Genomic DNA, 12,939 nt, shown 5'->3' on the forward strand with positions numbered 1-12,939 from the left:
ATTATATTAATAGCAGATAGAAGACAAGTCAATATATGCATTACCCCTAAGGAGCATCTCACATGATAGCGCTGACCGATCAGCCGCTCGCCGATGGGAGATAGTCTGGCACACTCAAATCCTGCTTAGCCCTGCCAGGCGTGACAGCTGGCTCGCCACTTCAAGGAAAGCTCACCGCCGAAACAGAGGAGAAAAAAATGCCCAATGTTTAGTTTGTTAATATTTAAAATTGATAAACCTAATTAGCAGGAACATTCTGTTTTGCCTTTCAGTATTAGGTGGCATAAATTCTAAATTTGATGACAAGCATGAAGTAGCAGCAATAAGCTGGATAAGCATTGATTAACTTGCTTACTGGATCAATGATTATGGTACAAGTCTTCATGTCAAGCATAAAAATTGGCGCTTTCTAGTCAAGCGTTCTGTTTTACCTTTCAGTATGAGGTGACAGAAATTCTAAATTGGATGACAAGAATGAAGTAGCAGTGGTAAGCTGGATAAGCATTGATTAACCTGCTGCTTGAATGATAATGGTACAAATCTTCACGAAAAGCATAAAAAATTGACACTTTCTATGGGGTCATACTTCACTAATATCAATCACATCATTTATTTTAAATGCACATGATGCTCCTGAATTCATAATATAGTCCAAACTTCCATAACCCAGATTAAGTACCACATTGCAACTTAATGTGATTATAATTCTTAAACACAAAATATTTTTTTATTTGTTTTTCTGAAAGCAGTATACTATCTTCTATTTCATGATTTTGAACAAATAACACACACACTCCAACCCTAACAAGTCAACAACAACCATCATAAATGTTGCCATTTAACACATAAAACACACTTTACACTCACTTATTGACATCAGGATGATAACTCCTAGCAAGCTTCCTGTATGCTGCACGACAACAAAACAAGCACCATCTTAGTAGTTAATTGTAGATAAATTGTTTACGGCAATAGATAAATTTGGGATAAGAAGAGTTCAATGACGAAAAGACTAGGAGATAGTTCGCTAAAGTACAAGTTATCTTGTAGTCTTAAGCATGGCGATGTGCCAATATATTAATAAAACATTATCACCATGCTACAGTTAGAAGACCAAACGAGACCTAAAATCTTACATACTTAGCATAAGGCTCTGCCCTGCAAGTTGAATTACATAGGCTTGCAAACTCAACTGATTTTTCTTGTTTTTTGAGGATGCAACCTCTAATGGACACTTTCTAAATATTCTAGTATTTAAAGTATATTTTTTTCAGATAATGAGTATACCTTTATCACATGATAAAATATCTCTTTTCCATAAACATCAACTGTCAAAATAGTTTGGGATTGTTTACGATCAGATGTAACATCCTTTGATTTTGTATATCTCAAAAGCCAAAAGTATCCATAAATTACAAATGATATTGGTAGGAGTTCTATCTCAACAGTCAACATTATCTAAGAGCCTGAATCTGCAACCAGATCCTATTATATAACAGCAATCAGAACTTGAGCAGAAAACCTCAAACTGTGATATTTGTTGGCAATTTCTTTAAACAGGTTTTGGTCTATTAATCCAATATGAAGAAGTATCTCTCCAGTCTTCTCAGTTAAAAAACAAGGTTTTTCTTCCACTTCTCAAAAAAATATAAAAATGAGATGTATTCTCACTTCCTTACCTAAAAAAAAATTATTGAACTTATTGAAATTAAACTAATGTCTCTTGATATATTATTCCATTGATATTCAAATCATGATACAATTTTCATGTTCTTGAATTGTCTCTTTCAATTTTTTTAGGTTCATGTTCTACTCCAGCAAAAGATCTTTCACAATTACATACACATATAGGGCAAATAATCTCAATACCACTTCTTTTTTCTTTCAATTTGTTTCATGTACTTTTTCCAACTCGAGTAGTTGATTAAGTCATCAAAATTCACTTCTATTAAATGTGTTCATATCAACTACGTTGATTCATCATTATGCCATCTATCCCCAAGTCCAGCATAATAATACAGTTTGATATTCCATCTAAGTGGCATGAGTCGCATGACTTCTTTCAGAGATGATTAGTCATCTTTCTCAAGCTCTCCACTCAAGCTTGGTTTCTCTCTTTCTTATATTTGTTTTTGGTTTGTTGAATACTTATATCAATTTAATTTAATTATTAAATTTAATTTAGTTATTAAACTATTTCAAGGATTGGAGCCGTGACATATTAGTATCAAACAACTTCCGAGACAGAACATGAACAGACACTTTTTGTTCTAATGTAAAGAGAAGGATAAGGCATTTGTTCCAAAAAGCTTCAAAAGAAAGAAAGAAAAACATTGATTAACTAAAGAAAATATAAGGATAAGAGATTTATATCCAACATCTTTAGAAAAAAAAAAACAGAACTATAGAGAAAGATAAGACATGTTTGCTAGATTCTGGGAAGCATTCTACAATACACTTAACGATTTGGCAGCAAAGGCAAGAGGCCTATTAAAACGAATGTAACTAGTATTGCACTAATATCAACCAGAAAAGTAAAGTATAGCTCATATGAAGTATACTTGCCACTTTTTATTTCGGATTTACTTGCATTTCTTGAGACACCAAGGATAGAATAGAAATCCTGCAACAAATGACAATGAAATTACAATAAATAAAAACTAACAGAGATAAATTTGATCAACAGACTTTTTTCCTGGTCAACTTTCAAAAAGTTAAAAATCAAATGTTACTTACAGATTCAGCTCTAACGACAATTTCTGCCCTCCTATTACGCCTAGTATTTAGGTGTGGGCTGGAATTGTACAGAGCAGATGAAGATATTTGACCAAGAAAACTGGCTCGTGACGATGACAGACTGTTCCTTGATGTAAGACTGATACTAGAAAGAGACAGTGTAAGACAGAAAGTCAGCTTAAATGCAGACTGCAAAGATGACATGAAGGTTTTTCCCGATCGAGATTAACTACATAATAAAAGGAAAACCAAGCAAGAGAAGGAAGGTATCAACCCTCTAGCTATGTTTTTTGTCCATACAAAAATAGGATAAAACCATGACCACTTGTCAGTTGTACACGTCAACAAAGAATCATGCCTCAAAACAGGATACTTACCAATTGAAGGTGAATTATAATTCATGCGCAACATAGAGCTTACCTCGTGCTCCATATTAATGTTATTTAGCTAATCATTTGCCTTGAAGACTTGAACAGTTAGCATCAATATATATCTTGATATTGTAATACTGCAATCAGGATTGACCCCAAGACCAACTTAAATACAGATATGTTTTTCCTAAATGTAGACAATACTAGCAGCACCTGATCTTGTCCTTGATACCATGTCAAAGATGATCGATTGACTATTTATCTCAAAATCTAGGTTTGTTAGGAAGGGAACCGATTTATGAATTTACATCTATTTACCTGGCAACACGAGGGCAATTGGGAACTAACTGAAGTATTATTCCCCACTAAATCCCTTTTATGTGCATGTCTGTTCGCACATATTGGCTCTACATATCCCCTCATACAGATTGGTTCTATGTTCGCTGTGAGTGATGTGCATGCCAAATCTTATGGTTTAGTGTTTTAAAACCATCATTGATTTAGCATCATGTTTTGTCTTAGGAAAGGATTCTCTCATTAATAAGAGATGGATCCTAAGTCTTAAAATCAACCACTCTAAGGATGTGGGATAATTAGACTAATCTTAGGGCATTTAATCTCATGTCTCAAGTTACTGGTGAGCCTCACACATACAAATTGGCCACAAGATACTTTGAAATTGTCTACAGGATCATTGAAGTGAGAAGGGGATTCCACACTCATTGATCACTCTATTACCATAATTATAGGCACAAGTTTATTGAATTAGATGTTCAAGGGGCATAGTTTGGCCAACAAGCTAAAAGTGGTTGGTACTCTAAAATTGTATTTGACATGAACCGATCACCTAAACCACAAAGGTTATGCCCTAAATTATAGTTGGGTTATATATAAAGCTTAATCCCAAAAGTAATGTAGTAGTATTCAGATATAACAAGTTGTCATTAATTTCGTGAGGTTGAGGAAATGATGGTTTAGATAGAGAAAAGAAATATCCATATGCAAGTTCCAATAACTAGTTGGGGAGTTATAGGTCAAAAGGTAAAAAGATGCTCCAAAATATCAGGTATTTGGCCTAGAAATTTGAACGTAGTAAATTTTGCCAAAAAGAAACACTACATGTGACAAAAGCACATAGAGATGAAATAGCAAGAGTTACCCAGTTTGGAGTGTGAGCGCCGTGTAAGAAAAACAGATCTTGACTCCTGGAGATGCACTTCTTAATATTACTTGAGGTTGCAGTCCAAATTGAGGCACTAGAATGTTTCTACATGGGACGGTTGTCATTGTATTGAGCAACTTCAAGCTTCTATCTTCCCGCTGTACGACAACAAATTAATCGTCACATTTCTTGTAAATAAGAGAACAAATCTAAAATACATAAGAAAAAAAGGAAAAAAGTGACAATTGACCAAGACTGTGTCACCAAATCTGTAAATCATAGTAGTTTATCAGCACAAGAAGTAGTATATTAATTAGTTTTTGCAACTATGTCAAAAAACTATAAACATATCGGACTAAAGAGAATTCAGAATGTAGATACTTTGTTGTCCAATAGGCAAATCCATGCCAGGTAAAAGAAGACAGGCGGAATTTCTCAAACTTTAACCAGATATCATGCTCTACCACTACATTACAAGTTCGTAACAGGTCAAAACCTAACCATTCCATAAATCCAATATTCTCCAACCTCCATCAACTGGATATCAACCAAACTCATTGTAAGCTAACGAATCCACACCAGCCTGCCTTAAGGAGAAATCTGCATATCGACCCAGAAAGGAATCACTACTATCTATAGGCATCCTTCTCTCCACTCAACCCAGTACGCTAAATCTTCCACATATGAACCAAAAACACATCTTTAACGCGCTTCCTTTTAAACTATCAGGAAACAACTCAATGTCTTCGGCTAGTTTTTTTTTTTCAGAACCAAAATACTCCGAATAGACATCACGACGCGCAAACAGGAAAAGCATTCGAAATATCTTCCAAGACGAGGAAGAAAATCCAATCATTGCCCACGGTGACGGCGATTGTTTCTTCTCAGATAGGAAAGAGAAAAAAAAAAGACAAAAGGAATTCTAGAAAGCGTCATCAGAAGAATTCGGGAGGGGAAAATAGTTCTAGATAAGAAAAATATTTCTCACATGTGCCGGCGGCGGCGGCAGAAGAAGGAAGCGGAGGTCGTTCTTTTTCCGCCCTCTCGCGTTCCACTCGCGGTCACGAGGGGAAGCGATAAGAGAGCGTGGCGGCTTGTGTGCGGGTTAGGGATCGTGGCGGCGTCTTGGGTACGCCAAATTGCACGACGTCCGTCGAATTTGGGACCCAATTAATTTGTAATTAAAATTATATTAATAGCGGTGTTTAAGAAGGTTGGTGAAGGTTCGGTGGGTCACAACCAACGCCAACACGGTGTTATCAGGGTTAATAATTTTAGTTTTAACTTGTTTTATTTTTTATAATTCAGATCCGGCCCTTGCAATCAAATTTATTCTGACCTGACTAGTCCGACCCACTTAAATTTCCAATCGCCCAGCGGAGTAAATCCGGGAAACTAAAGATGGGTTTAAATGGGTAGCCTAACATAACTAGTAGCTCAAATCCCGTAGACATTTGAAAATGCCAAGTGTGAAATTCAATCCCTTTATCTATCTTTATCTTTAAATTTTTTTGAAATATAATCTTTCAAAATAAATAAATATATATATATATATATATATATATAGAGCTACGTCTAAAGCAATCTAAGTTGTAGCCTAGGGCCGATAGCATTTAGAAAGGGATTTACTATGAGAGAAAGAAAAAAAATGAAAAAAAAAGAGGTCGCCTAGGATGACACCGTCAATGTCCACACTCGTAACTCACCGTCTAGGATGAGCTTGGGTAGATCTCTCTGTCGACGTTTTTCTATTTTAGCTTGTAGTTATATCATTTAGTGTTTTGCAGTTTAAGATGACGTTTGGTTCTCTCCTAAAAATCGAAATGGAATAGGTATCATAGTATTATGGAATGAGAATAGGTATGAGCTTGAGTATCATTCTTAAAAATAATGTTTGCTTAGTTGAATATTTTCAATCGGAATAAACCTAAATTTTTTATTTTATCCTTAGAGAAAAATTTAGATAGGAGGAAAAGTTAGATGCGAGAGAAACACATGATGAGAGAGAAATTGTGATGGAAAAAAAATGAAGAGAGGGAAAGTATGATGAGAAAAAATGAGGAGAGAGTGCATGATAGGAGAGATTGAGAAGAGAAAAAGTATGATGAGAGAGAAAGTGTTATGGGAAAAAAGTAGAGAGAGAAAATGAATAATTGAGGAGAGAGAAAGTATGATGAGAGAGAACTTGGGGTGAGAGAGAAAGCGTGAGGAAAAATAAAGAGAGAGAAAGTGTGATGAGAGAAAATGAGATATTGAGGAGAGAGCAAGTATGATGAGAGAGAAAGTATGTTGAGAGAAAATAAGGAAAGTATGATAAAAAATATGATGAGAGAGAAAGTGTGATGAGAGAAAATGGTAAGAGAGATTGAGAAAAGAGAAAGTATGATAAAAAATGAGGAGAAAGTGTGATGGAAGAGAAAGAAGAGAGAGAAAATAAGGAAAGAGAATGTGTGATGAGAGAGAATATAGAGAGAAAATGATAGAGAATGTGTGATGAGAGAGAATGAGAAGAGAGAAAGTGTGATAATAGAATAAGGAGAGAGAAAAATATGATGAGAGAGAAAAAGAAGAGAGAGTGTGAAATGAAAGAAAATTTGAACAAATATACTAAGGATATTTTTGTCCAAAATTTAATTCACATTTCTATTCCATCAAAACCCAAGGGCCCTGTGAGTTTTATTCATACCTAAGGTTTTGAGTTTCATTCTAAAATCTTGATTCTATTCCCATCAACCAAATACAAAATTTGAGAATGAATTCATTCCCTCGTTCCTAAACCTCTAAATCAAACGCCACCTAAGATTTAGAATTAGATTATAATATTAAATATCATTCCCCCTCCCCCTCTCTCTCTCTCTCTCTATCTATATATATATATATATATAATATAATTTTTTTTATTTCTTTAATTTAAATACTATACTATATTTCCTTGACATGCTTGAACAATGTTTACATCGTATCATACTATCATTTTAATGTATTCTCTTTACTTTTAGCATGAGTTGAAATTATAACTAACTTTTCTCAGATAATAAAGTAAGAATATTTATTATTTTTTTCTACTAATTATATTCCAAGTGTTTTCTTAGTACTCTTTTTTTATATGTGCAATTTCTTGAATTATAACTAACTTTCTCAGATAAATTTCGGAAGTTCTACGTAGAATTGAAACAACAAAACTAAATCAGTACTAACAGGGTTTCAAACAATTGTGAACAGAAGCAATCCATCGAGCCACTGGTTTCAAGTGAGAATTTTTAGATAAATTGCCCAAAATTAATGTAAATATCAAAAAGTCTATACTCGCAAAAAGCTGTAGATCAATTTGATTTGATACTTTATACAACTATGTAGGACAAAACCGGGAGTATATTTTCAATGTACAATTCATGTCCCTCTACGAGAATCTATACAGTTGTTACGGCAAACTAGGGGAAAGCGAAGGTGTTGCCACATTCAACTCTCCGCAGTTGCTGATATAAATAGTTTTTAGAGGTCGATTCCACATTGTACGAGCTATCTGAGCCCTCTCATCTCCAAGAAACTGCGCAAAATCATTGAATTGCCGAATCCTTTCGGCTGGCTTATATGTGGGAATGGTAGCTATGTTGGTGATCACATCCATCCCTGCAGTATTGCAATATGAAACTTCCACATTAATATCAGATAAGTTAATGATTACTGGTCAAAAATTTAGGAACATGTAGAAATCAAGCAAGAAAAAAACCAGTTTAAGCAAGTTCTCTAGAAGCTTAAAGATGAGCTTAGCTAGTGTAGTAATTCCATCAGAAAATTAGAGGATTTCTCATGTGGTTCGGTGCCGTAGGATGAATTCCACTTTGAAAGACAACAATACATTGAATTGGAAGTCATACTATGGAAGAGAGGCATAAGTTGACCACATCCCAGATAAAAGTGCACTTCGTGAATTTGAAAAATGGTTAAACAAAATCACAGGATTAACAAACTTTAGTCTATAAATTTGCAAATATATGTGTGTGCACAAGTGAATGTGTGATCAAAGAATTGGTACAAATTGCAAGCCGGTTTGACTCCCCGTACATACAAACATTTGCAATAATACTTGACTAAGCTTAAATAATCAATATGAGAATTCCAATTATGCATTTAGACCACAAAGATTTCTCAGATTGAAATAAATAGTCGCTCATTGACATGTAATTGGTTCAGATTCAAGTTGTGGTAACAGAATGTTGGAAGGCAGACCATCAATTAGTGCACAAAACTATTATAATGATAAAAGTGCATTTGACTTCTTGGAGTAAATTTAGTTAGTAATTTTTACTATGTTACATGGATTCTTTGGTTACCCTATGCAGGCTATTCACACGCAAACATGAGGAACCTTAGTAAGAGTATAGTGTAAGAAAACCATGATTCTTTTATGTGAGGTGTTTGATATGTAGATCTATACTCACACAGAGATGAATCTAGCATTTATGCCGAAAGAGTGCTAGGAAAATTTTGATCAGTTTTCTAGGGTAAATTTTGAAAACTAGTAGTTATCCAAATAAATGAGAGAAAATAGGCTAAGATGGTATAAACTTGTTCAAAGACAGCTTATAGATTTTGTAGTGGACAGGTTGAATCAATTAGAATTAGTAAGTCTGATAAGTAAATGAAGACTCAAAAATGCTGCATAACTAAAATAGATAAAAGTGACTTTGAGAATTACTAGCATGAGCCTTTAATGGAGCTCATAATCAATACCAAATAGAAGGGCTTACTTTTCCTTAGTGTTGTTGAACATTTTAGGTATATTTTAATATTTGTGTATATTATTATCATCCAACCTTCCCTACCTCTATTGCCCTTCCATATATACCCAATTTTGTTTGCTCTTGAACAACCACAGTCCATATTGCCTAGTTGAGCCATCCCTTTGACTTTGTAATCAGGAACTTGATTGAATAAAATTTCTACAACCATCTTTCTGAGCACAACGAATGAAAGCTAGAGACACTGCTTGCAAGATATACAAGTCAACTCGTAGTAATAGTTAACTTTAAACTTTGCACTATTCAACTTATACTGCAGTTGAGTTTAATTCTAGATAAACGGCATCTAATTCAGATGGAATGATGTTCTTCCAAGGCAACAAGCACAAATTTATTATCAAGATGCTTCATTGCATTTTGAGTGGATAAAATGATTTAGGGCAACAAAGCTTGACAGACAACAATTTCTAATCAGTAATAACATTGACTAGGCTAAGAGCAATTCATCAAACAACTTACCTTCGAGCACAGTGCCAAACACAATGTTCTCGTTGTCAAGCTGCGGGCATGGCCCCGGCCCAGTGGTCACCAGAAACTCCAAGTTGTGGTAGTCCGGTTCCAGCTTGACGGCTTCGTCATCATCGTTCTCCGACAAGCACAATGATAGAGTTCCAGGTCTAGAATGCTTCAGCTGGAACGCCTTGGGGTCGACGGTCTCCATGTTGCGCAGCAGCCCAGTTGGCGGCCGGACCTCCCCCTTTTCCTTCCGCCCCTGGCGGCCGGCGACAAAGAACTGGCCCTGGAGGATCTTGTGGACGAGCGTCCCGCGGTAGGCCGCGGAGGCGCATGCCGTCTTGAAATTGGCGACGGTCTGAGGAAGGATCTTGCCGTAGAGGCCGAACACAACGCGGCCGAGGGGCTCGGTGTCGGGGCAGGAAGCGAGGTCGAAGCCAAGAGGCCGGTCCGAACGGAGGTAGCTGGGGCAGAAGCCGAAATCGAAGAAGACACGATCGGTGACGATGGATGGCAGTGGCTGGTCGGGTAGAGAGGCGGTGTCGGCGGCGCTGGGTTGGGCGAGGAGGCAGAGGATAGGATGAAGGAGCGGCGTTGGAGGAGGGCGTTAGGAATTAGGAAGTGGGCTTGGGTGGAAAGGAGGCGGCGGCGGCAGCCGCGGTGGTGGCGGAGGAGGGGAGGAGATGCAGGGGAGAGTGCTGGCGACGACGCCATTACATTTACCGGATAACCAGCAAGTGGCAGGGGGAGGGGTCTAAGTCGGTCCGGTCCGGTCCGGTCCGAAGCGCCGAGTCTTATATTTTTCAAAAGTCTCACAAAGTGTGCCCTCATTTGTTTTAATGCTTAAACGGGGTTCTTTTTCTCACGGATCCTTTTTATATATATCTCCAAAATAGTTTTAATTTTATAAAATCAATGGTTGATCACAAACCATCTGTGTGATTACAGCATAAAAACAGACCCGCTCAACGCCACCATGGCGGCGGCGGCGGCGGCGATCGCTCCCCCTCGTTTCCCGGCGCCGCTGGTGGGCGCTACAGCCGGGCCCTCGTACTCGGAGGGAGCCATTGCCGGCGACGCCAGCCGCGCGCGGAGCGAGTGGCGATCCGACATGACCACCACGATGAGCCTCTGCCCCTCCTCACAGGCCCCCGCCGCGCCGCTGATGAAGTAGTACGCCCCCGACCGTCTCAACTCCACCGTGGATGCGCCTTCCTTGTGCTCCGCTAACGGCCGCGACCTGTCGCAGCTCAAGTACGCCTCCCGTGTCACCTCCAGCACCGAGTCCTTCGCCGGATCGTACTTCCATACTGCATTAAAGTGTTAAACTTTGTTAGATTTCTCGACTTCCATTTTTCAAGGAAATTATCTTTCGAGGTGGAAATGGTGGAAAGAGATTGGATTACCGAGGGAGTCACCGACTTGGAACCGGTTCTTCTCGGCCCACTGATTGAGGGAGTCGGTGGTGTTAGGAGGGATCTGCCAGGCATTGTCGGCGCCTCCCACCAAGAACTCTTTGGCTTCTGAGCTGGTGATGGCGAGGAGGAGAGCGATGGACAAGATAAGAGAAGAAGCCATGGAGGACAGTTCGCAATCTGCAGAGAGTGTGTGAGAGAAGTGGAAGCTGCAGGTTGAGTTGAGTTGAGGGCGGCGATGGCGACGGCGCCGGAAATTTATAGCGAGGGGGGAAGAAGAAAGTAGCCGTTGGAATGAGGAAGGGAAGCCAGATGTGGGATTTCTGTTTGGGCGTGCCACGGCAGCAACGGTCGAGTTCATTTATTGGATTCCGGAATCAGATGGATCTTCACAACGTATACATTGTTTGGATTTTTCTGAAAGAAAGAAAACGTATGTGGTAGTAAAAAATTCGGCAAAAATTAAATGAGATCCATCATTTATATTTTGGATATCATATTTTATTATTATTATTAAAATCAAATGAATAATCTATTTAAATTAAAGTGAGGGGCTGGATGTTGCTTCTATCATTTATAGAAGCAACTCGTTAATTTTTACAACATGAGTTATAATCTAAATAATTTTTAGTTAAATAATTAGATATTTATTACATTTCAAATGATCATTATCAAAAGTGTACATGTAGCTTCTACAATATCTAATTAGTTTCTACGTGTACATGAAGAAGTCAGGAGGCGATGACGACGACCGTCTCTCTTCAATTTTTAAGTATAAAAAATATATTGGATATAGGAATAGGAGGTGAAAGAGAGGTGAATGGAAGGTAATGATATGATCGTCTCTCCTCAATATAAATACTTACATTTCGTCCTTTCGATATGAAATTTCTGACTCCGTCTCAGTACGTGTAGAAGTTAGTTGAGTTTTTTATCATGATAACTTTATATCATTTTGATTTTAATTTTTTTAATATAATAAAATATTATTTCAATGAACAAACCAAATGATACTCATTATATTTCAAATAAATATAATTTAATCATGATCGATCGTCTAGAAGCTAACGTATAACTTTCACAATATGTAGTAGCTGTCTGTTGGCTTCTGCAAACTGTAAAAGTTAATTGATAACTTCTACTATATTGTTGAATTCAAGAGTATTTTCAAAATAAAATCATGATAGAGATGCTTATGTCCCCGGAAGTTGACGAGATGATAAATGTATGATATTCTTTCGGAGTAAGACAAGAGTTGATCTTAGGTTTTCATCGCCGTTCTGCCATTAGAGCTATTAGATGAGTTGACTTGTGACAAGGAGGGTTAGCCTCTTGCAGGCCGAACATTTAGCGAGATGGGTCGACCTGTTATTTTGACAAATTAAAAAATCTCCAATCCGATCGAACTCAAAACAAGTTAGGTAAGTCCGCCCACGAATCCAAAAAATTATATATATATAAACACATGTGCACAGTATTTTGACTGTCCGCGCTGTGCATCATATCAGTTTTGCTTTGCTTTTTTTCTTTTTAATTATTTTTTAAAATTTTAAATTATAAAATTAATTAAAATATTTTTAAAAAATTTTATTTCTAGGGTTCATATTTCCCAATTGAATTATAATTTATAAATTATTTTTTTAAAGATTTTATCAAAAATAAAAATAAATTTAAATATTTACAGAGTATTGTAATATATTTAAGGAATATATTAATAAATTAGGAATTTATATATGGAAATATTGATTTTTTTAAAATTTAAAATCTTAAAAAATAGATATAGTCTGTTATTTAAAAATATTGATTAAAATATTTTTTAAGATTTTATTTTAAGATTGATGCTTCCTAATTAGGTTATAATTTTTAAGTTAATTTTTTTTAAGATTTTATCTTTAGGGTTCAAGCTTCCCAATTGGATTGTAGTATTTAGTAAAAAAATAAAAAATAAAATAAATTTAAATATTTATAGAGTATTATAATATATTTAGGGGATATAGTGA

General features: G+C 36.5%; 3 protein-coding genes across 5 annotated transcripts; all 3 read right to left on the reverse strand.

Moving 5' to 3' along the window:
* Nucleotides 1-400: 400 nt before the first annotated feature.
* LOC122014554 (chaperone protein dnaJ A7A, chloroplastic-like) lies at nucleotides 401-5,416 on the reverse strand. 3 transcript variants are annotated; one of them, XM_042570808.1, is made up of 5 exons: nucleotides 5,258-5,416; nucleotides 4,267-4,427; nucleotides 2,737-2,881; nucleotides 2,566-2,623; nucleotides 401-910 (listed from the first exon to the last, which is right to left on the reverse strand). In XM_042570808.1, the coding sequence occupies exons 2-5, from the start codon at nucleotides 4,392-4,394 to the stop codon at nucleotides 864-866; spliced, it is 378 nt and encodes a 125-aa protein (XP_042426742.1). In that variant the 5' UTR covers nucleotides 4,395-4,427; nucleotides 5,258-5,416; the 3' UTR covers nucleotides 401-863. The 3 variants fall into 3 exon arrangements, with proteins under 3 accessions (XP_042426742.1, XP_042426741.1, XP_042426740.1); XM_042570807.1 differs by lacking the exon at nucleotides 5,258-5,416 and adding an exon at nucleotides 4,771-5,222 and having other exon boundaries at nucleotides 2,737-2,875; XM_042570806.1 differs by lacking the exon at nucleotides 5,258-5,416 and adding an exon at nucleotides 4,771-4,994.
* A 2,094-nt stretch (nucleotides 5,417-7,510) lies between these two features.
* LOC122014248 (peptidyl-prolyl cis-trans isomerase CYP28, chloroplastic-like) lies at nucleotides 7,511-10,131 on the reverse strand (the record flags this gene model as incomplete). The annotated part of the gene is made up of 2 exons (XM_042570420.1): nucleotides 7,511-7,899; nucleotides 9,531-10,131. Coding segments are annotated over 2 exons (810 nt in total), but the record flags the coding sequence as incomplete, so codon positions are not given.
* A 275-nt stretch (nucleotides 10,132-10,406) lies between these two features.
* Nucleotides 10,407-11,203, reverse strand: LOC122014249 (early nodulin-like protein 1). The gene is made up of 2 exons (XM_042570421.1): nucleotides 10,931-11,203; nucleotides 10,407-10,834 (listed from the first exon to the last, which is right to left on the reverse strand). The coding sequence occupies exons 1-2, from the start codon at nucleotides 11,100-11,102 to the stop codon at nucleotides 10,467-10,469; spliced, it is 540 nt and encodes a 179-aa protein (XP_042426355.1). The 5' UTR covers nucleotides 11,103-11,203; the 3' UTR covers nucleotides 10,407-10,466.
* Between the last annotated feature and the right edge of the window lie 1,736 nt (nucleotides 11,204-12,939).

This window comes from Zingiber officinale, chromosome 8B, assembly GCF_018446385.1.
Source record: "Zingiber officinale cultivar Zhangliang chromosome 8B, Zo_v1.1, whole genome shotgun sequence".
NCBI classification, from domain to species: domain Eukaryota; kingdom Viridiplantae; phylum Streptophyta; class Magnoliopsida; order Zingiberales; family Zingiberaceae; genus Zingiber; species Zingiber officinale.

Excerpts from the sequence above, each read along its gene's own strand:
- LOC122014554 (XM_042570806.1), bottom strand. The coding sequence starts at position 4,827 with ATGAGTTTGGTTGATATCCAGTTGATGGAGGTTGGAGAATATTGGATT. Across the intron at positions 4,428-4,770 it reads AATATTGGATTTATGGAATG|CGGGAAGATAGAAGCTTGAA; the intron begins GTTAGGTTTTGA and ends GTTGTCGTACAG. Across the intron at positions 911-2,565 it reads TAAATCCGAAATAAAAAGTG|CATACAGGAAGCTTGCTAGG; the intron begins GCAAGTATACTT and ends GTTGTCGTGCAG.
- LOC122014249 (XM_042570421.1), bottom strand. The coding sequence starts at position 11,102 with ATGGCTTCTTCTCTTATCTTGTCCATCGCTCTCCTCCTCGCCATCACC. Across the intron at positions 10,835-10,930 it reads CCAAGTCGGTGACTCCCTCG|TATGGAAGTACGATCCGGCG; the intron begins GTAATCCAATCT and ends ACTTTAATGCAG.